This window comes from Ceratotherium simum, chromosome 34 (assembly GCF_057802395.1).
Source record: "Ceratotherium simum simum isolate JZ-2026a chromosome 34, ASM5780239v1, whole genome shotgun sequence".
NCBI classification, from domain to species: domain Eukaryota; kingdom Metazoa; phylum Chordata; class Mammalia; order Perissodactyla; family Rhinocerotidae; genus Ceratotherium; species Ceratotherium simum.
The window spans coordinates 16,378,700-16,400,887 of NC_141933.1; the positions used below are offsets into that span (position 1 = coordinate 16,378,700).

General features: G+C 51.3%; 2 protein-coding genes across 5 annotated transcripts; one reads left to right on the forward strand and one right to left on the reverse strand.

Annotated features, from left to right (window-relative positions):
- Positions 1-3,074: 3,074 nt before the first annotated feature.
- On the reverse strand, positions 3,075-21,885 carry CLP1 (cleavage factor polyribonucleotide kinase subunit 1). Of its 4 annotated transcripts, none has more exons than XM_087422908.1 (3): positions 21,846-21,885; positions 5,461-6,088; positions 3,075-4,205 (listed from the first exon to the last, which is right to left on the reverse strand). In XM_087422908.1, the coding sequence occupies exons 2-3, from the start codon at positions 6,064-6,066 to the stop codon at positions 3,534-3,536; spliced, it is 1,278 nt and encodes a 425-aa protein (XP_087279034.1). In that variant the 5' UTR covers positions 6,067-6,088; positions 21,846-21,885; the 3' UTR covers positions 3,075-3,533. The 4 variants fall into 4 exon arrangements, with proteins under 4 accessions (XP_087279034.1, XP_087279035.1, XP_087279032.1 ...); XM_087422909.1 differs by lacking the exon at positions 21,846-21,885 and adding an exon at positions 21,128-21,211; XM_087422906.1 differs by lacking the exon at positions 21,846-21,885 and adding an exon at positions 7,127-7,431.
- Positions 10,865-16,192, forward strand: YPEL4 (yippee like 4). The gene is made up of 5 exons (XM_004437370.3): positions 10,865-11,095; positions 13,488-13,812; positions 13,984-14,027; positions 14,390-14,498; positions 14,724-16,192. Exons 2-5 carry the CDS (start codon positions 13,672-13,674, stop codon positions 14,811-14,813), a joined length of 384 nt encoding a protein of 127 aa, XP_004437427.1. The 5' UTR covers positions 10,865-11,095; positions 13,488-13,671; the 3' UTR covers positions 14,814-16,192.
- Positions 21,886-22,188: the final 303 nt, after the last annotated feature.

Here is a 22,188-nt window from a genome sequence, read left to right on the forward strand (position 1 = left end):
CCACAGGGTCGTTTTTAGTTCAACTCACTGGTAAATAAACAGGCAGACAAGAACAAAATGCTGCCCTTGGGTTTAGACGTAATCGGAGAAGAATGCCCTGCCTTTCAGCACCAAAACCACCAGTGACCTCTGTATGTTTAAATACTGCTGCCTTCCCTTCTGTCGTTATGAAATGTCCCTGCTTGTGCTAAAGGACAATTTCTCCCCTTGTGCTCTGGATCCCATCCCCTTCACTCTTGCATTTTCTTCCAAAATTTTTGACATTTTACTTGAAAAATGTAAAACATACAGGAAAAAAAACAGAATAGTGTCAAGAACACACCAATACCCATCATTAAATTCTCTCCCACTAGAGTCTGTTAATATGCTGAGGCATCCTATCTAAACAAACAAACAACCCTCCCTTGACCCCATATCCCACCCTGCTTTCTTAGCAAAGCTTTTTGAAAGAGTTGTCTATAGTTGTTATCTCTACTACTTCAGTTTATATCTCCTCAATATATTTCAATATGACCTTTTTTCCCTAGTATTCCAAGACTGCACCCTTCAAGGTCAATACTGACATCTATGCTTCCAGATCCACTGTCAAGTCTCCTTTGCTAGCTCCCATTCTACTTCACCTCATATTGTTTGGATTGCCCTGAAAGTCCATCGTCTGATTATTTATTTATTTACGTATGTATGTATTGATTGAATGAGGAAGATTAGCCCTGAGCTAACATCTGTTGCCAATCCTCTTTTTGCTGAGGAAGATTGGCCCTGGGCTAACATCCGTGCCCATCTTCCTTTCTTTATATGTGCGACGCCGGCCACAGCATGGCTTGATAAGTAGTGAGTAGGTCCGCGCCCGGGATCCAAACCCAAGGCCACCAAAGCAGAGCATGAGAACTAAGCCACTAGGCCACCGGGCTGGCACCCAATGGTCTGCCTCCCGATTTCTATTTACACGGTCGAAGTGACTTCATCAAAAACCACTGCTTTCGGGCCGGCCCCGTGGCTTAGCGGTTAAGTGTGCACGCTCCGCTACTGGCAGCCCAGGTTCGGATCCTGGGCACGCACCGACGCACCGCTTCTCCGGCCATGCTGAGGCTGCATCCCACATACAGCAACTAGAAGGATGTGCAACTATGACATACAACTATCTACTGGGGCTTTGGGGAAAAAAAAAGGAGGAGGATTGGCAATAGATGTTAGCTCAGAGCTGGTCTGGTCTTCCTCAGCAAAAAGAGGATTAGCATGGATGTTAGCTCAGGGCTGATCTTCCTCACAAAAAAAAAAACAAAAAAACAAAAAAAAAACACTGCTTTCAATGCCCTCTATAGGCCAATAGCTCCCATGAACCTTCAGCCCTTTCTCCAACCCTCCAGATTCATGTTTCCAACGGTCTACGTGGCATTTCCATGTGGATGACTAATAGCTCAAATTTAACATTGCCAAAGTAGAACTCTTGATATTCCCTTATCCCCTCCCTGAGTTTCCCTAATCTCATATCCAATCTAGTTGCTCAAGTTAAAAATGTAGGAATCATCTTTGATTCTACTTTCCTTTCCTCACCACTCCCATCAGCAAATCCTATCAATTTTATCTCCAAAATATCCCAAGGCAATTGACTCACCAACTCCACCTCAGCTGCCCTGGTGAAATCCCCCATCAATGCTCACATGAAACCACCACAAAAGTCTCCGGACTTGTGTCTTTGCTTCTACTCTTGCCTCTACTTCTATAATCCATTTTGCACACAGCAGTGATCTTTTCAAAATGTATTTTAGATCATGCCATTCCTGTTTAACCACCTGCTATGGTCTGAATGTTTGTGTCCCCTCAAAATTCATATGTTGAAATAATAACCTGCAAGATCTGGAGGTTTTAGGAGCTGGGGCCTTTGAGAGGTGCTTAGGTCATGAACGCAGAGCCTTCATGAATGGGATTAGTGCCTTCATAAAAGAGGCCCCACAGAACTCCCTTGCCCCTTCCACTGCAAGAGGACACAGGTAGAAGTAGGCAGTCTACAACTCAAAAGAGAGCCTTCATCAGATCATGATCATGCTGGTGCCTTGATCTTGCTTTCTAGCCTCCAGAATTGTGAGAATTTTCTCATGTCTGTCTATAAGCTACCCCGTCTGTGGTATTTTGTTATAGCAGCTGGAAGGGACTAAGACACCACCCCTCTGCCAGCATTTCCCACTCTTCTTGATTACAAAAGCCCTACATGATCTGGTCTTTGCTGCCCCCTCCAGCCTCAATTTTTACCACTCTCCCCTTGATTCACCACTCGAACCACATAGGCCTTTCCCTTCACCAAACACAAGTTTATTTCTTTAAATAGAGTCTTGCACTGTTTCCTCCTCCACCAGGAAGATTCTGCCCCAATTTCACACAGCGATTCAGGTCTTAACTCTAAATGTGTGCTCAGGAGAGGCCTTTCCCCACCACCCAATCTAAGGTAGCCCTGCAGTCACTCTGTCTCATGTCGCCCAAGTTTAAGTCTCTGTATAACACTTGTCTTTGTTTATTCTATAATGTAAGCTCCGTAAGACTGTCTATCTCGTTCCCTGTCTAGAATGGTTCTTGACAAACAGTAGATGCTCAATAAATGTTTGTGGAAAGAATGAATGGATGATAGGCATCAGATACTTATTCAATAATCCAAATCCAAACTAGGAACACCAATCATTTGCAAGAGATCAAAGAGAATGGGCTTTCCCAGCTTCCTACTACTCCAAAGCTCAATTTACACTTTGACTTAGGGCCTGGTTCTGATCAAACAGACAATAGAGAAGATAGCTGCAGCTGAGAAAAAATGAGCTATCTCTGGAAAATTACTAGATCTGAAATCTCATCCCAAGTTTAATACCAGCCTCTTTAGTTCCTCATAGTAAACCCAGCACTGACAACAGATTTATGTAAGTGCGGAGGAAAGGGGGTACCATCGTAAAAATTCACCTGCTTGGCCCACAGGTGGGCTCTTGGGTTTCCTCTCCTCTAAGCATTTAGCAATAAATCATTCCAACAATGTTTCTCTCATGCGTAAAGGGAAAAACAAAACTAAAAAGAAATTATACCAACTTCTGTGATGTAGCAAAAATATTTATTAAAATAAATTTTTTTCCCAAGTTTGAATTTTATTGGAAGGAATCCTTCTAATTCACTCTTTCATCCCAGATAAATGAAGTAACAAGTACTATATACAGAATACAAAGCAGTGATAAAAAAAAAAAAATCCCTCCTAAAAATTAGCCCACCCAGTAGCACAGTGAAAGAAATGGGATTCTCCAGGGCCTCAGAAAGTTAAAAGTGGCACCTTAGGTGATCTAAGAAATCAATTATATTCTCACGGTTTTCCTTGTGGTTCAAGATTAGAAGAGTTAGGAGGCCACCACCTGTTTTAAGAGGTAGACTATATGCTTTCTACTAGTCCACCATTTCCTGGTCAGCGTGGCCTCAATAGATTCTCACACCTCACTCAGTCCATCTGCCTTTGGTGATGGCCAGAAGATCTCTATGCCCCAGGCAGCAAGGCTTCCTGCTGATCTCTATTTAAGATCCATGAACCTGATATCCATGATGAGAAGGAAGTTCTTAGGCAGTGGGCGGGGGGCCGGAGAGAGAACAGTAAACACTTGATGCTCTAGGTCCACACTGGTCACCACGATGAAGCCAGCCACACTGGTCTCAGAAAGGTTCTCCTCTGTGCCCTCAGCAGTGCTAACACTCAGGAGGTGGTGCACCATATCTCGGCCAGGGGTGACAGGTACTAGCTTGAGCTGATTGTCCTCCTGAGACATGCCCAAGGGCAAACAGGAGTCTGGGATGGTGGGTGCCCCAACTTTGTAGATTTTCACATCTGAAAATTTGACATTGAAGGCGTGGGGATAGAAACAGCCCCGGAATCCATAGAAATATTCCCGGATACGCTCATCCCTACATTCCCGCCGGAAGTCTTTGGAGCGCTCAACCACACCCCCTGATTTAGGGAGCAGCACAGTGCGTACAAAGTGAGGCAGGTCCCGCTTCAGTTCATTGTACAGTCGTTCTTGATCCAGAACCACCACCACATCCACCTCAAAGGCTGAGGCTGCATGCACCAGGGCCTGGTAACCTGAGCCCTTGACCCAGCCACAGGTGTTAATGACACAGCCACTCACAGAGGCCCTTCGATTCACTTCACACCTTTGGTTGAACACATCTGCTAAACGAGATGTAATCTGCAGAAGAAAGGATCAAGGTGAGGGAAAAAAGCCCAAATCGAACAAACCTATAGCTATTTTGTCCCACTTTATTTTTCCTGTTTTTTTTTTTTTGTGATGAAGATCAGCCCTGAACTAAGATCCATGCCAATCCTCCTCTTTTTGCTAAGGAAGACTGGCCCTGAGCTAACATCTGTGCCCATCTTCCTCTACTTTATGTGAGACGCCTCCACAGCATGGCCTGACAAGTGGTGCGGCAGTGCATGCCTGGGATCCAAACCCGGGCTGCCAGCAGCGGAACACGTGCACTTAACCGCTACACTACGGGGCTGGCCCCTAGTCCCACTTTAGAATAAGTGGTATTAGGTACAAGAAAAATTACATTCTTTTTTTGTGTGTGAGGAAGATCAGCCCTCAGCTAACATCCATGCCAATCCTCCTCTTTTTGCTGAGGAAGACCAGCCCTGAGCTAATATCTATTGCCAATCCTCCTCTTTTTTTTCCCTTTTTCTCCCCAAGGCCCCAGTAGACATTTGTATGTCATAGTTGCACATCCTTCTAGTTGCTGTATGTGGCACGCAGCCTCAGCATGACCGGACAAGCAGTGCGTTGGTGTGAGCCCGGGATCCAAACCCGGGCCGCCAGTATCAGAGTGCACACTTAACCACTAAGCCCCAGGGCTGGCCCCCAAAAATGACATTCGTAATGGCTGTGGTTTTGACCCCATAACATGAATTTAATTTTTGTTCTATGTTTCTTCTGTCTCCTGGTTCATGTCCTAAGTGGAAATTTAATAAATGACTTAAGAAAAGGTCCACAGAGGGGCCGGCCCAGTGGCACAAGCGGTTAAGTGCGCACACTCTGCTGTGGCGGCCCAGGGTTCGCCAGTTCAGATCCTGGGAGTGCACCGATGCACCACTTGGCACGCCATGCTGTGGCAGCGGCCCATATGAAGTGGAGGAAGATGGGCATGGATGTTAGCCCACGCACGGCCAGTCTTCCTCAGCAAAAAGAGGAGGATTGGCAGATGTTAGCTCAGGGCCGATGTTCCTCACACACACACACACACAAAAAAAGAAAAGGTCCACAGAAACATTTAATCATCTGAGGTTGACTTACATTTGAAACCGTCTTTTCCAAATCATGTGGCAATAATACCAGCTGAGAGGGACCAAAGAGATGGCTGTATACAGTTTTAACTAGCAAACTTCTGCACAGCCTCCTACCCTGATAGCAGCCCTTCCCTCCACCCCACCTTGGCTTTGGCTCTGACCTTATTATAAAGCTTGATGTTGGTGCCAGGAGTAGTGGAGCCAAAATGATACACCAGAGGGGCCTGGATAGAGAAGCCCTCTTCAACATCTGCTGGCCGCTCAATGTAGAGGGCTCCCATGGTACCAGGGATGGACACAGAGCCCTGACCCACATCCAGCTCCACGTAAGTGGGCCGGCGGCCCAAACGCACAGCGTAGTTGAGCAGTAGACGGCACACCGTGGACTTGCCCACATCAGTGGGGCCCACTACCATCACCCGGGGACCTCGTTCTTCTTCCTTCTCTGCCTGTCTCCGCATCTGCTCCAAGGCTGTATGAGTGTTGAGGTAAAGCAACATAGGAGTGTCCTTGGAGACATAAGCCACCTCGGTGCGGCCACTCAGCTGTACAGAACAGCCATGCCAAGTGAAAACAGCCACCTTGGCACCAGCATCAAAGGTGAATTTCTTGTTTCGGGTCAGCTCCGTGCCAAAGATTTCAGCCATGCCAGCCAGCAGCTCCAACTGAACTGACTGAGACGCCTCCACCTCAAAGCGAAGTTCTGTTTCTCGCTCTAGTTCAAATTTAGTTGTTGGCTTCTTGTCATCACTGGCCTCCTCTCCCATCTTTTCCGTGTAGCTGCTGTGCCTACAACACAAGTTGAATATCAGATCTAAACATAAGTTAGGACTCTGTTCAAAATCCTCCAATGGGGCCGGCCTGGTGGTGTAGCGGTTAAGTTCGGGCATTCTGCTTCAGCGGCCTGGGATTCACCAGTTCAGATCCTGGGCACAGACCTACTCAGCGCTCACGCCCGCTGAGACAGCATCCCACATAGAAGAACTAGAAGGACCTACAACTAGGATATACAACTATGTACTGGAGCTTTGGGAAGAAAAAAGAAAAAGAGGAAGGTTGGCAACAGATGTTAACTCAGGGCCAATCTTCCTCAAAAAAAAAAAAAAGAAAGAAAAAGAAAAAAAAATCCTCCAATGGATGTTTCCCCCACCTTGCTTTATTTTTCTCCTTATCTCTGATCACCATCTGTCTCACTATATATTTGTTTCTTGTCTGTCCATCCCCACTAGAATGTAAGGGTTGGGCATTTTTGTTTGCTGCTGTATCTCTAGTACCTAGAATACGGCCTGACAACCTGTAGGTACCTCTACAAATACAACGAGTGAATAAATGACTCAGACATATGAAGAAAACTATATTTACAGATTGATAGACTTGATTACATCACCTTCATCGCTCCCTTCATCACTCTATTGGGATCCAGACTGGAGAAGGTAACAGATACTTCCCAATCCTCTTAGTCAACAAGAAAGGGCGTCTGCAATCCGGATGCAAACAAGACAATACCAACTTCGGACTTAGAAAACAGCATTAAAGCTCCGCTCAGCAACTACCAGTAATATCTGTAGACAAATCACTTAACCTCTCTGAACCTTTTCGTCAGCTGTCAACTGGAGGCACGCACACTTCCTCACTCCAAATGTTGTTCTGGGATTAAGAGGGATTGTTGGAGGAATATATTACTCCGTAAACCAGAAAACGCCGAAGAATTATTTCCGATCCCGGCCCCCAGCTCTAGGTTCAGCATTTGCCCCAGCCTCCCCAGACACCAAAATTCGTCCAGGCCCCCAGGAGGCGACGGTTGCGTTCCTGAGCTTATTATCTCACCTGCACAGTCACGAAACCAAACCGATAAACCAAGAAGCCCTCCAGTTAAGACCCAGGGCAACTAGAAGCCACGCTCCCACAAACCCACGCCGGAAACAAAGGCGGTTCCGCACTTGCGCAGTGGAGGAGCCGCGGTCGCGCGATACCCCTTGGGAAACGTAGTTGTGCCGGAACAGCCGCGAGTGGTTGAGCTCGCGCTGCCGCTCGGCCTTCTGGGAGTTGTAGTTAAAGGATTGTTTTGATCGTGACGCCAAAGGTGGGAGGGGCGGCGGCCGTCATTGTTCGCGAAGCCGGAGGGAGGCGTGGCGGTTACGCCCCCGCAAGGGGGCGGGGCCCGGCCGAGAAGCGAATGGTCCCCCGAGGCGCGGCGGTTGCGGACTGTCGCTCCCGTGTTCCCGCTCACCTGCAGCCCGGAGAGGGGAAGGATGGTGGGAAGGATGGTGGGAAGGGAGGAGGACTCTCTGTGTACGTCCCACGAGCGCCTGGAGGTGGGGAAATTAGCAAAACCCCATTTGGGCACGAGGAAACTGAGGGATAGGGACAGTGAAGGACAACAGCCTGCCAGAGGCTAACCTGGGCTATCATCCCCTACCTGACACAGTGCTTGGCACCGAGAGCGCATTAAAAACATTTTTTTAAATAAAAGAATAAAAGTCCAAGAACTTCTTCCATTTACTCTATAAGTCGGTCATTATCCAACAACTTCTCTCCTACGGAGCAGGGGGACTTTTGTTGGAGACTTGTTTCCCTCCCTAAATCCCTGACAGTTATGCAAGGTCAACCATTTACACCGCAGGCAACAGGTTGGGCCACATCTACAATCCTCCTCTCGAGAGTCTGGGCTGAGGAATCTTGTATTCTGTGCTACACCACGTGTTCCCTGTGTGACTTTGGGCAAATCACAGGCTTAAACTCTTGTCTGTAAAATGGGGATAATAACAGTACCCAACCTCTTAAAGTTGATTTGAAAATTAAATGGAATGATGCATGTAAAGTACTAAACATAATGCCTGTAACATAGAAAGCATCTGATGTTGGCTCTTAAGTTTTTAATATAGGTTGGGGGGGGCTGTAATAATGCCATCCATTTGTATAGTAGTTTACACTTTTCAAATCCTTTCCGGGTATCTTCTTCCACAGCCACCCTGTAAAGTCAGTTTTATTATCTCCAGCTTCAGATGAGAGAGGAGACTAAGATAGGTGAAGGGACTTCCCCAAGCTAGGACTCAAACCTAGGATTTTGGAGTCTGAGTCCAATTTTTAACGACAGCAAATACCTATCTAGTGTTAGATGCCAGGTACTGTTGTATGGGCGTTACAGGTGTTAATTCATTGAGTCTTCACAAGAATTCTGTGAAGCATATACTATAATTGTCATCCCACTTTATAGATGAGTACTTTTTTCCACCCAGCTCACATGGTTAATCCAGATTGAGAAGGCTGGGATGATTTTCTGGGTTGCCTTTTTCCCTCTGGCCCTACCTTAGCACTCACTCTCTGAGAGTGCCATCCTCACTTCTTACAGTTTTTTCTTTGTTCAATTTATTTCATCATTCACCATTCATTCATTAGTTCTCCAATTAGCTGTTAAGTATCCCCTTATCTTTCACCATTCTTCAAAAATTTAGTTCCAGTCTTCTATTTGCAAATTTTCTCCCTGAGTGAGCTCATCCTCTCCTGTTCCCATGCAGTCTATCTCCCAGATCTGTTTCTTAGCCTCCACACTCTCCCCCTTGAGGCAATTTCTCCCAGTTGTCTGAAGGTCATCTTTATTTGGATATAGCCATCTCAAGCCGAACTTAGGGAGAAAAAACCCCTCCCCCCATTTAGACTGCTCCTCATTTTGCTTTTCAAACACAGAAAGAGTCAGGACACATTTAAAGCATCTGTGTTTGCCTACACTATCTTTTCTCACTTTCAATCTTTCACCAAGCACTCCTGTCATCTCCACCCCACTCCCAAATAATACTGACCTCATATGTCTTTTTCATTCTTCTCTCCAGCAAAATCCTTGATCATTTTCTTCCTGAGTTAATTGAAATTAATTGGTATCCGTTTTGCTTCCAGACTTTCAATCTTTGCCCTAAAAACTACTCACCTTCCTTTTCCCCATTTCCCACTGTTTTCCTCAACAATGGTTCCTCAAATTCCTCCTCCTCTTACATTCATTTCCTTTCCCATCTGCTGCCCAGACAAAAATATTTCTCTCTTCTTTTTTTACCCAGTTCTCCCTCTCAATTCCAAACCTCTGGTAATATCACTCAAAATACCCACATTGTGTTTTCAGAATTTACCTTAAACCCCAGAATCTTCCCTGATTAAATATTCAGAGTTCCTTTTATTTTTTCATACCCAGCTAGCAATGTCTCCCATTAACCAACTTCCCTATCTTAATTTTCCCCCTTCCTTACATGTGAAAAGAAAAACAAACCACCCACAAGCTGTCCTTTCTAAGTCTCTATCTTTGTTGCACTTTTTTTGCTGAATGTTAGCCTTGGTCAGAAATTCAGGTTTTAATCTTAGAGGTTATGTTCTGTGTCCACATACTTTAGTGACATGCACAGGGCAACACTCCATGAGAAATATTCTGAGTCAAATGAAACATAACTGGAAGCTGATAGAAAAACAGCACCAAAAAGATGTAAGTTCTTCATAAGATACAACTTTGGTGCATGATTCTTGAGATATCAGAATTTAATAAATCCTCTCTGGGTTTAGGGATATTAAGTTGAGAACAGTCTTGAAATAACAGTAACTACTGTTCACTAAGTGCCTAGCATGTGTTTTTCCGTCACTTTTTAGGTGTTTACATTATCTCACTTGACTTCACATCTCCATGAGGTAAATATTAGCTTCATTTAGAAGAAGAGGAAGACTGGGGCACAAAGAGGATCATTCACTTGGCCATTGGTTCCTGGGGTGTATATTGGCAGAGTGGGTTTCCAACTCATGTCTCTTTGAGACCAAAGCCAGACACTTGGACCACGTCTGAAGATGCAACTCAACTGCTGTTTTGTGAGCATCTTCTGTATGCAAGGCTCTGCACTAGGCATTGCAGTCCTGGGATGCAGAGAGGAGTTTCCCAGAGGACCTGCCTCAGAAAGTTTACAGCCCAGTAGAGAACCTTGTGCAATATAGGTGTGTCCGTTCAGGAAGTACAAGTAATCTGGAAGTACCTGATAAGCGGTTCCTGCGTGTGAGATGTCATATTTAGTCTATGTCTCCTTCCCGAGTATTAAGCTGAGGCTTTGAGGCTTGGAAGTGTCTGGTATAAGCTTAGGGAGCACAGTTTGCCATATGTGACAATTAATATGTCTTTCTTTTCCCTGTGTCAGGGCTAGCATCCGAGCCAAAATGGGAAATGCATCATCTTGAAGGTGTGTGCCTGCGCCTGACTCTCTGCATCCATCTCTCACCGTCACTCGCCTTGCCACCTCCTTTCGTCCAGCTCTGCCACCCGTACTCCATTCTTGCCCAGCCCTGTCCTTCCCCTAGGTTCTTTCTATCTTTGGCCGCACTGCCTTCCTCCTCAGCAACCAGCCTCTCCTCTAGCTCGCCCCCTCCCCATCTTGTCCCTCCGCTCCCACCGCCCCCCACCTCATTCCCCCAGCCCCAGCCCTCCATGCCTGCCCCCTCCCTTCCTCCCGACCCGCCTCCTGTGTCTCCCAGCCCTGCTCTGACGTGGGAGGTGAGGGGGGTGGGGGGTTGGATGACTCACAGTGTTATGATGCAGTTCCACAACACACAGCTACATTCACCCACAGACCGAGGTACAGACGAGAGACAACCTCTGGCCCCCCAGCAGCTGGCCACCTTTGCAGCCCCAGCCTTGAACCCCCCGACTACCCTCCCCCCCATCCCCTTCCCAATTGAAGGAGCGGAAAGAGAAGAGAGAAGAGTGAGCAGAGAGATTGAGAGAGAGAGAGAGAGAGAGAGAGATAGACGGAGATCTCTGGAGCAGACCTCAAGGTGAGGGGGCAGCCCTTCTCCAAATGAAAATTTTTTTCCCTTTGCAAATTTCCTCTTCCTGCTGCGTGTTGCTTTCTCCCCTTCGCAAAAGCATTATTCATCCACCCTTTGTCCTCCCTTCCCCCTCCCCGCTGCCTCCGCTCCTCTCTCAGCTCCTCCATCCCTCTCCAAGCTCTGACGGTTCCCGCACTGATTTCCCGGCGACTTGGGCTGCGGCATCAGGCTTCACTGTTTGTTTTGCTGCTGGTGCAGACCCCCAAAGCCCGCCCTGGGAGCTGGCTGCGCTGCTAATTACGTGGACCATACCATGCGGAGAATGTCAGCCCGGGGTGGGGGGGCGAAGCCTCAGAGCAGATGAGAAAATCCATTGTGAGCAGGTGTCCCCCTCCCTTCCCCCCCCCCGGAGAGGCACGGGATTCGCACCTGGTTCCTTGAGCCTCCGCCTCCGGCGCCTCTGCTGTCAGCGCTGGTTGCTCAGCACGCACCCACCGCCAGCCCTCCCTCCCACGGTCCAGCCCCGTCTCACTTAGGGGAACATTCTCTCCCGGCGCTCAGCTTGCCTTCGTTTTTTCCCGTCATTTGCCCAACTTGCTTCTCCCTGTGATCCGAGATGAGGGAAGAAATGACCCCTTCTCCCCTTCCTGTGAGTGATTCTGTGGCCTTCTGTGCAGCCTCTCCTTGGCTTGCGGGGGAAACAGGGGAGAGAGAGAGGGAGGGAGGCGTGGCGGAGGCTGAGGAAGGAGCCAGAGAGCAGGGACCTGGCCGGCCTCCTCGCCGGCCCCCTTGAAGAAGGTGTGCTGGGTGCAGCGCGGCGGTGGGGAACTTGCAGACAAAGTTGAAGGCAGACCTGTGAAGTGGACGCTGAACAGTGTTCTGCGGGTGAGGAGGGCCCATTTCCTGCGGCCAGAGCCCAATGTCACCCTGAACTCAGCCCAAGGTGTCCTCCTGGGGCCCAGCCAGGGGGAGAGGACCTGAAACAGAAGGTGGTCTCTGTCGGGGGTCTCATGGAGACTGCCTGGCAGCCCCAGGAAAGACTGGAACAAATGGGGCGCTAGTGGCCGCCGCAGAGGACAGCACGAGAGCCCGTTTGCCCTGGCTACTCAGAGCTGGGCTGCCCCTGCTCTGCTTAGTGGCCTAGCATTGCCAGAGCACCCAGCTGGCATCTCTGAACCAGACTTGGGCTAAACCACTCACAACGGGCCCGAAGGCCCCGTGAAGAAGGCAGCACCTCACCTGCTTATCAGAACCAACAGAGGACACCTCCCTTCTTATCCTCTGCCTCCAGCACCCGCAGCCACTTTGGGGCTGGAGTCTGAGCATCTTCCTCGATATTCCTAATCAGAACCCAGCAATTATTTTATCTCCTGTCACCCACAGAGTCACTGCTGTTTTCCCTGCCCCTGGGAGAATGTGGAAAGCATTCTCTCTGCCTTGTACCCCAAAGCACAGGTTTTGAAAATAAGAGAGTTCCCCCCTTCTGCTGCCCATTGTAGAGGCTGCTCCCACACCACACCAGAGCCCTGCTCGCCCTGGAAGTGCTGGCCTCCCTGTGGTCCCCATTTCCCGTTGCTTCCAGCTGTCAGATTTGTCTGAAGGAAAGAGAGTTTCTCTCCTACAGCTAGGTGCTTAAGCCCTTAACTGAGGGGTAAGGCAACAGTTAGTAAAGAGCAGGAGAGAGACCAAGGGGCCCAGAGGCTGAGAACACAGCCAGGCGCTGCTTCTGGGCCGGAATGAGTAGAACAAGGTGCAGGATTGGGCAAGAGCCAGGTGTGAGGTGTTCGGTACCCAAAGAAGCATCCATCAAGTTCTAGTTCCTAGAGTGCAGGGTCCCAGCCCCAGGAGGCGGCTGAAGCAGGCTGTGTGTACCTGCCTGCCTGTCCTCCCTCCCTCTCTGATCACGCCCCTCCCTCCTACACAAAATGTATGAAGGACCAACTGTGTTGCAAATGGAGGCCACGAGAAAGAAAAACTGTCAGGCATGTCCAACTTTTAAAAGGCTTTGAGCCCCAGAGCCTACCAGTGCGTGTGGAAGGCAGATCCTCGCAGAAGAACCGAAAATCAAGGAAAGAGCACTTGCAAATGACGTTGCTCCCATGGCAGCGACTGTGCCAGCGGGCGGCTCTCAGTGGAAAATGGTGGAGGCTGCTCCCGCCCCAGGAGGGAGAGACACCACCTCCCCGGCTACGCCACCAGAGGCCTGGAACCGCCACCAGAGCCAGAGCACACGTCCATCCAGGGGACAGGGAGAAACAGTGCTACTGGACGCTGAGGAGGGTTGATGGTGATGGGGGAAGTAGGGGCAGAGGTGAGCTGAGCCCCATCTTCTCCATTCCCCCAGGAGGGGCTCCTCACGAGGTCACGGCTCTCCTGATGTACCTTCTCCTCTCTCCAGGTGCCTTCTGTTTCTATCTGGTTCACGTCTGGGGGGGCCCTGGCCGGGCAGCCCCCCCACATTTCTCCTGCCCTGAAACACGGCTCTAGCCAACCTGCTCCGCTGCTTCACCTGCGACCGTCTGTGTGGGGGCTGCACAGCGCCAGCCCCGCCTGCCCGCCAGGGCATCGTCCTCCAGCCCGTCATGCCCAGTTGTGACCCTGGCCCAGGCCCTGCCTGCCTCCCCACCAAGACGTTCCGCAGCTACCTGCCCCGCTGCCACCGCACGTACAGCTGCGTCCACTGCCGCGCGCACCTGGCCAAACATGATGAGCTCATTTCCAAGGTATGCCAAGTGGGGGCCTGGCACTCCCCTCCTGTCTCCCACCAAGCTTGTCCAAACATCACCTAGGGGTGAGGCAAGGAAGCCCGTCCTCCCTCCTTCATGCCCCAGGGGGATTCAGGCAGCAGGGACCAGGGCTACTCAGTAGTCACTGTCTATCCTGTGTCTCCACAGTCCTTCCAAGGGAGCCATGGCCGAGCCTACCTGTTTAACTCCGTGTGAGTCTACCTCTCTCCTTGTGCGTGCGTGCTTGCGTGTGTATGTGAATAATTTTCCTCTGTGGAGAAAGGGGGTGAGCCATCAGAAGGTGGCCTTGCACTTTCTGATTTTGCCTCTACTTTTGCAAAGGGGTTCAGAAACTCAGTCTGCACTTCCCACGTGGGGAGTCTGGGCAGAACCAGAATCACAGCGCTGGAGAAAGGCCCAGGCACTAGTCATAAAGGGGTGGATTGCTGAAGGCAGGGGCTTCCAGTTGGATGGGTTAAGCTCTTTCCAGATGTAAGTTCCTTTGGGCTGTTTGGGGGCTGGACTGACAGAGCGACCCCACTGGGTGCTGGGTCCTTCCTGTTTCCTGAGACAGGGTCAACGTGGGCTGTGGGCCAGCTGAACAGCGCCTCCTGCTCACGGGGCTGCACTCAGTAGCTGATATTTTCTGCGAAAGCTGCAAAACTACACTGGGTTGGAAATATGTAAGTACCTGAAGAGAGGGCCACCCTCTAAAGTGGACAGTCTCCATGGCCCTCCAAGCCCCAGTGACCACATCAGGTCTTTGCATGGTCCAAAGAGGGAAGAGGGAGCTAGTAACCGAGTCGGACTAGGCAAGGGGTCCTTGGGGGCAGGGATGATACAGGAGGCACTAGGAGGGCCTGGACGGGGACTGCTTTGTCCTACAGTCACTGCTTCCCCTCCACCAGGAACAAGCTTTTGAGACGAGCCAGAAGTACAAGGAAGGGAAGTACATCATCGAAATGTCACACATGGTGAAGGACAACGGCTGGGACTGAGGGGCTCAGGCAGGCTGTGCCCTCCCTCCGCATGCCCCACCCTCCCCACACCTGTCCCCTGGCCCTGCCAAGCAGTCCATACCAGCATGAGCACTGCCCCACCCCTGGGGGGAACCTGGCTCCCACAGACTCCTCCCCCGCCTCCACCCATCACCCCTAGGCCCCTTTGGAACAGGGCTCTGGGGTACCCCAGGGGTGTTCAAGGCTCAGGAGTGGGCAGCAGTCAGGGAGAGACAGAACTGGGGCAAAGGGATGATTCTGGGTCCTTCTGGCCCCAAGGTCCTGAAAATCGAGGCAATGGCAGGGCGTAGACTCAGGCAAAGAGGACCTTGGGAGGAACGTGTTTGCTTCACCTTTTTTGAGTGAACAAAGGACCAACCTTGAGTCATGGGGCTGGTAGATGCTTGGCCACAGAAGAGCAGATGAGAAAAGGCTTGAGCTGGAGTGAAATTTTGGCCTCAGACACGGGGAGATTCCAGAGTCTCTGAGGGTGAAGTTTCCCACCCCCGTTTGTAGGAGAAAGAATTTGGGGGTGGAAGGAAAAGTCCCAAATCCCAGGCCCTGGGAAAAAAATAGAAGAATTACAGGGGTTTCCATTTCACTCCACTTGTTGATCTTGGCACTAATGAGGCACTTCGGAATATCTAACCTTCACCGTTGGGTGGGGTGGGGAAGCTGCCCCTGGAACAGCCCCACCCCCAGCTGGCCGTTTCCAGAGCGAGCAGTCCTTATAGGCATTCTCTGGGGTCCAGCCAGTGCTCCCTGGGACTCAGTCCCCTGGAGGGGAGGTGGGGAATCAGTGCTGCGGGGTCAGGCTTCCTCGTGGCTGCCACCAGCGAATGAAACTTTTGTATGATACCTAAAGTGTTTGGGTCTATTTTTAATAAAAAGGGCAACTGTGAGGCGCTGTCCTCTGACTTTCCTTCCTCAAGCTGTTACCACGTACTGGCTAGTCACACACAACCCCCCGGGCCTATCCCTTCCTGCCACTAGGGGGCAGCAATTGCTTTGCCTGTGCAAGACCCCACTTGAGCTTTGACCAGGGGATGGGCAGTCAGGTGAGGTTTTGCTTAGTAAGAGGGATGGCTTTTGTGAGTGGTATTCCAGCCGGAGCCATCCAAAACAGCTGGCATCTTCCAGAGCCCTTGACAATGAATCCATTTTTGCCTGCGTCCAGGATTGAGCAACTGAAAGAGGCTCATCCCAGAACAAGGGTGTTCTTGGGTCCTGCTGCCTTTCAGTCTGGTTGTGTAATGTTTTGGTCAGCTCATAGCCACACTTAAGGCTAAAAAGAAAAATCGATCAGCCAAGGTGCTGCCCTGGCAGTTGATACAAAGTGGAACAAAATAGCTCAAAATCGCAGCCTCAGTGCAACCGTATGACCCAAGTGGAATTTTTAGCAGTGATGTGAAATTCCTATTGTTGTTGGGTCACCAACCACTGCAGGGAGGACTGTACACATCGTAAAAATCATTTGTCAGCTAGCTTGTTATTTCCAGGTTCATTCATTGGTATTGTAAATATCCGTAGAGCCCCTATTACTTGCTAGGCATTGTGTTAAAGCACTGAGGATGCAATGGAGAACAAGGTGGCCACAGCCTGACCTCATGAAGCTTTCAGTCTAGAGGAAGGACAATGACAATTCCAGTAGAAAGTGACAAGGGCTCTGAGCAGGGATGGGACGTAAGCTCGGGGGCTCGTACGAGAGGCTTAGCCTAGATTTGAGAAGTCAAGGAAGGCTTCACAGAAGTGATGACTATGATGGCACTTGAGGTTGGGTGGGCAAGGGGGAAGAATGGAGGGAGAAGGAATATTTCAAGCAAAGAGAACAGTGCATCAAGCAGCTCAAGCTTAGTTAATTTGAGGAGGAAATAAAAGCTTCCTATAGCTGGAGTATAGGTGCAAGTGGGTGAGATGGGATGACACAGGAAAGAGGGGCCATAAACCATTTAGGGAATCTGGATTCATCCCAAGGGCATTGGGGAGACATTGAAAAGGTCTTCTTTTTCAACAAGGAGTGGCATCAAATGGCTGTTTTGTGCCCAGAAAAGAGGCTCAAATAGAAATGTTACTAGACTGCAATAAAGGACATCAAGCTAACTGTACCATCTCAAATACTATTGTTAACATCAGAATGGAGAGGCTGTCTGGGCAGGAGAAAGGCAAAAGAGAACTGGAAGACGCAGAGGTGTGAAGGCGGCAAATGCAAGCCATGAAGGAATGATGCCCAGCACCTCCATCTGAAAGGCCTCAGGAGGTCTGTCCCATCGTTCAGCCTGGTGAGGCCTCGAGATCCTTCTCTCAGGCTCCAGCAAGGGCTGCAGAAACCCGGTCCCTTTCGGTCTCACTTCTTGCACCAAAGTTCAGGGCGGCTTCTCAAGCCCCAAGCTCTGACCTTGAAAATCAGGCACAAACTCCCCAAATCTGCCTCTTTCTCAATTTACTTTAACAAGTTCTGATTAAGCCAACTAGGTACTGTGGGAAAGAAACAGAGAAGTAAATGGCATAATCGTTGCTCCCAAGTTCCTTGTCATCTCTCCTGGAAGAATCCTTCTGTGGGCTTGGCTCAAGGGAACTTATTTAATCTCTATGATCAGGCCATGGGCAGTACTGTCCAAATCTTGGATGCCCAGACAGGTATACCCTGGAGAAGCATCATTATCAAATACCCTGTGACCAAGAGGGGTCGTGTTAGGAATGGCAGGTGGAGATGAGGTCTCCTTTCTATGCCCCAAGAGCCAGGGAAGGGGCCGGCCCCGTGGCTTAGTGGTTAGGTGCGCACGCTCCGCTACTGGCGGCCCGGGTTCGGATCCCGGGCGTGCACCGACGCACCACGTGTCCGGCCATGCTGAGGCCACGTCCCACATACAGCAACTAGAAGGATGTGCAACTATGACATACAACTATCTACTGGGGCTTTGGGGGAAAAAAAGGAGGAGGATTGGCAATAGATGTTAGCTCAGAGCCGGTCTTCCTCAGCAAAAAGAGGAGGATTAGCATGGATGTTAGCTCAGGGCTGATCTTCCTCACCATAACAAAAAAAAAGAGTGAGTCAGGGAAGGAGCTGCAGGTGTGAATGCCAGGAGCAAACACCTGTCCCTGGGGAGTAGTCCTTTTGTGTTAGCTCTTTTTCTTTTCCTGTGCATCCCTTTTTTCTCGTGGAGGTCTACTCTGGTCCTAACAGCGATTCTTCCAATCTTCTCCACCTACCCTCCAATCCCAGGCTGTCTGGGAACTCTTCCTTCTTAGCCAACAAGCTACGCCTTTCATCCTTCAAGTCTTGAAACTTTGGAAGATACCCTCAGACAACCAGCAGGTGGCATCAAAACCTTCCACCCCGCAGCTCAAGCAATCTACCAGTTGAGAGAACCTACTCAAACCTTACCAGATAGGTCTACAAAAAAATGGGTGAGCTATCAGCCTTAGAGCTAGGCTCTGCAATTGAAAAGCTGTACAGCGTTGGCCATAATGCTTAAACCTTTCTGGCACTCAGTTTTTTCATCTGTAAAATGGGAATGTTACTTGCCAAGAAGTTATTAGGATTGACCGTAACGTATTAATTGTCTAGCACACAGACTGCATGGGGAAGTGCCTCCATAAATGTGAGCTATTTGTATGACTCCTAATAGTGAGGCTTCCCAAATTCCCACCAGGGTCGCCGATTGGTGCCCAGATGGGAAAGGAGGTCTCGACGCTGAGGAGGCAGCCGGCGCTGGGGAGCACTACACGGCCAATGCCCTTTTAACATTGCACTGCTAGTGGTAGGTGCAGACAGTAGCACAATGTGAAAAGAGCTCCGGCCAGCAGCAGAGGCATGCCGGCCCTGCCTCCTCGCCCCTTCTCCCAGCCCCTGGCCCACTCAGCTCTCTTGGCCTCCCTCTGCCCCTTCTCATCTTCAGCCCAGCTTGCCTCTCTTCTCTTCCGTTCTCAACATTAATCCTCTATTTTCTCTCCACTCCTCCTTTTGCTTTCTTCCTCACGCCCTTCCCAGCACCAAGACCACCTTTTTCTTGAGGTTTTGGGGTGGGGGAACAGGGTCTACAGAGGCAGCTGAAACCTGGCACTCAATCTTCACAGAAAGTGACTGGTAGAAACCCCAAAAGTTTGGGGGACATGAGCATGACACTGTGTTTATCTGGATTTGTATCTGCCAGCTTCCCTTCTGGAGAGGAGCTTGCTGACCGGGACCAGAGAACCCTCTATTCTTCCCCACTCCAAGCTCTCTCTCCTTTTTAGTTTAAATAAAGGAGTTCTAGGACCAGAGGGTGGGGGAGTAATCACAGGTCCTCAGGCAGCACAGAGAAGCTTCCAGGTCTGGAGGTGGATGCTGCAGGTGAAGCCCCACCCCTGCATCTCCTCTCTCGGAGGAATTCAAAACCCACTTTGTGGATTCAGCATCAAAGAAAATGGTGAGAGTGATTCCCTCTCTTGTACTGAGCGTTGGGGACAGGCTTTCATTGGCAGTGGGATTAGAATCTGAGTTGCTTCTAGTTTCATGCAGACTCCTGTGAGGGAGTCTTCAAGCTCACCCAGAACTTCCCCATCCTATCCTAGGTCAGGGGACTTAAACCCTAGATAAACAGTCCTGAGACTGATTAAAACTCAAAATCAGAAGACTACCCTGGAGGGATACCTAGATAGCCCCAAGGTTCAGAGCTCTAGCATGGCACATTCCTGGCTAGAGCCGTGGTCCTGGAAGCTCAACTCCAGGTCTGACCTGGTGAACCGCGTGCAGCCCAGAGGGGCAGAGGCCGCGGAGTGATTCCTCGGTGCACTGATCAATGAAGGCCTCTGGGCGATGGAGCGGCCCCTGGGAGATGACCTCCTCTCCACTCCACAGCCAGCAGGAGGAATGGAGAACAGAATTCCAGTTGGGAGCTCTTCCTCTGGGCTTCCCCTCCAGCCTCCTCCCACCCGCCTCAGGAAGCAGGAGAGGTTCTCTCCCGCCTTCCCAGGCAGAGTTTGTTCCTGTAATCTGCAAACATGGGGCCCTGTCCCACGTTTGCACAGTTCTAATGGACGGAAACCAAGGCCCTGCTAGGGTCAGTCACCAGGCCTCTGCTCCTGGGTTGGGCAAACCAATCCCAGCTGGGAACTGGATCATGTCAACAGGGGGCAGAGAGGCAAAGGCAGGACTGCCCAGCAAGCTTCAGGGAGGCTAGCGGAAGATTCTTCACCAAGGAGTGCCCAGACCCCTCCTTGGGGAGAGAAAAGAGAGGGGGCTGGGGCCAAGATCCCCTCAGCTCTCACACCCAACTCATTCCAGAGCGGGCCCTGCGATTCACCAGCCAGCAGGGCCCCTCCCCCACCTTGGGCCCAGGAGCCATCCCCCAGCTCCTTCTAGAGGCGGGTGTAGAGACCGAGGAGGAAATGGGGGAGGGGAGGCCTCGGCTCAAGTTCTCTCCACTCCCCCTCCTCATTGGCCACCATCTTCCGGCCCCTGCCCCCCAGAGCAGCAGGGGATGGGGCCCAGCCTGTGGAAGGGAAAGAAAGGGCAGGTGGAGGGTTAGCTGGAGCAGCAGGGGCAGGGGCTGGCCCCAACTGTCTCCTCCCACCCCCTCCCCGCAGCCATGGCGACAGGAGGAGGAGACCAGGAGGGTCCTGAAAGCCATGTTCTGTGAATGGGATGAGAGGGGCAGGGGGACATGGGGGGTGAGGGGCTCTCTCCCTCAACACCCAACTGTGCCCACCCCCCCACACACACCTCGAGGCTGGACCACACACGCGCGCACACGAACTCCCAGCCATACTTGCTACACAACTCAGCCCTTACTACACACTCACCCAAACAGCAAGCACTGGAGTGTGAGCACACGGCTCCCCCACCTTCCCGCACCCCTGAATACCCCACAACTCTTAGCTCAGGAGCGGGCCTCACACCCACACACAGCCCCTTGGCGCCCCCCACAACTTCTCAAGATGCAGAACTCCCTGCTCTGCTCCAGCCCTTCAAGCCACTGTGTTTCCCTCTGAACACGCCCGCCAAGTACCCTGTGCCCCACACCCCCACACACACGCCCGGGGACGGACAGATGGCCCAGCCTCAGCCCTGCCCAGCAGAGCCCCCCACCCCTTCCCCACCACACCCCCCCACTGGAAAATGACAGTGAAGCCACCCCAGCAAGACATTCCTAGTGCTCCCCAGTTACAGTTTTTCCGAAAGAAAAAATTGAAGAGATGCCCCCGAGTGGAGGAGAATGAAGAGGGGCGAGAGAAGACGAGAGAAAGAGCCCAGACCACCCTCCTCCCCTTCCCGAGAGAGAATAAAACCGAAAATCGGTGGCATTACCCTTCGGGGAGCTCACGATACCTACACATTGCTCTTCGTTACGTTCCTCTGCCTGCCACCTCCTTCTTCCCGGGCTCTTTCTCTGCCCTTCCCTCCCTCTTGGCTTCCCTCCCTGGCCTCGCTCCCCCTCTCTCACGCCCTCTCGCACCCCTCCAGCCCTTCTCCCGGGCCAGGCTCGGATCCCCCGCGGCCGCCCCTCCGCCTGCCCGCCGGAACCGAGGTCCGGGGGCCGGCCGGCCGCTGCGCCCTCTCCTCTGCTGATCTCGCTCTTCCCCCCTCGCCCCCTTTCTCCTTCCACACTCCCTGCCGTCCATCTTGAATACTTGGGATTCTTGAATGGAGTGAGCAGGATCCGCTCCCCCAGGCTCCCATTGGCTGTGGGTTAACCCTTTTGAAACGAGATCCTCCCTCCCATTGGCTGCCAGGCTCCCCTCTTCTCCCCCAACCCCCATCCCCTCGGCCTTCCAACAGCCGGCGAGGTCAGGGCGCTCCCGGGCGCCCCCTCCCCTGGCCTCTCACCCCCCCTACCCCAACCCCAGGACTCCCCTTTCTCTGCTCTTTCCATCACACCACCCCACAGGGCTGCAGGTGAAAGCGGATCCAGTTCCCGCCAAATGGGGGCCCAAGGTTGGGCTGGCTGAAACCCTGTTCCCAGATGCCCCTTGTGCTGGACTTGGAGACCTTGGAAGATACAAGGGGTGCAATTTCCTGTCTCGCTCCAACCCCTCCTTGAGCAGAAGTACCTCTCCAACGGGGAATCCACTCAGCCTTTCAGCCTCATCCAAGGCAATCAGAGAGCTCGGAGAGCCCAACAGCCCCCTGGGCTGGGCAGAAAAGGGCAGCTCTCAAAGATCTGGGGCTGGTCAGAGAAGCTAATTCCCTGAATGCCGCGGGGCAGGTCTGACCCTACCAGGAATGTGCAGCATCTGGAACTCTGCTCAGTCACAGACATCCCCTGGGACCAGCCCAGCCGCCTGCCCCACATGCCGGGCCCACTAGGGGCTCTGAGTGGGGAGCCTAGGAAGGCATGGAGGAAGGAGGCAGCAGGGAGCAGAGCATTGAGGACTGGGAGTCTGGTACCTTTGT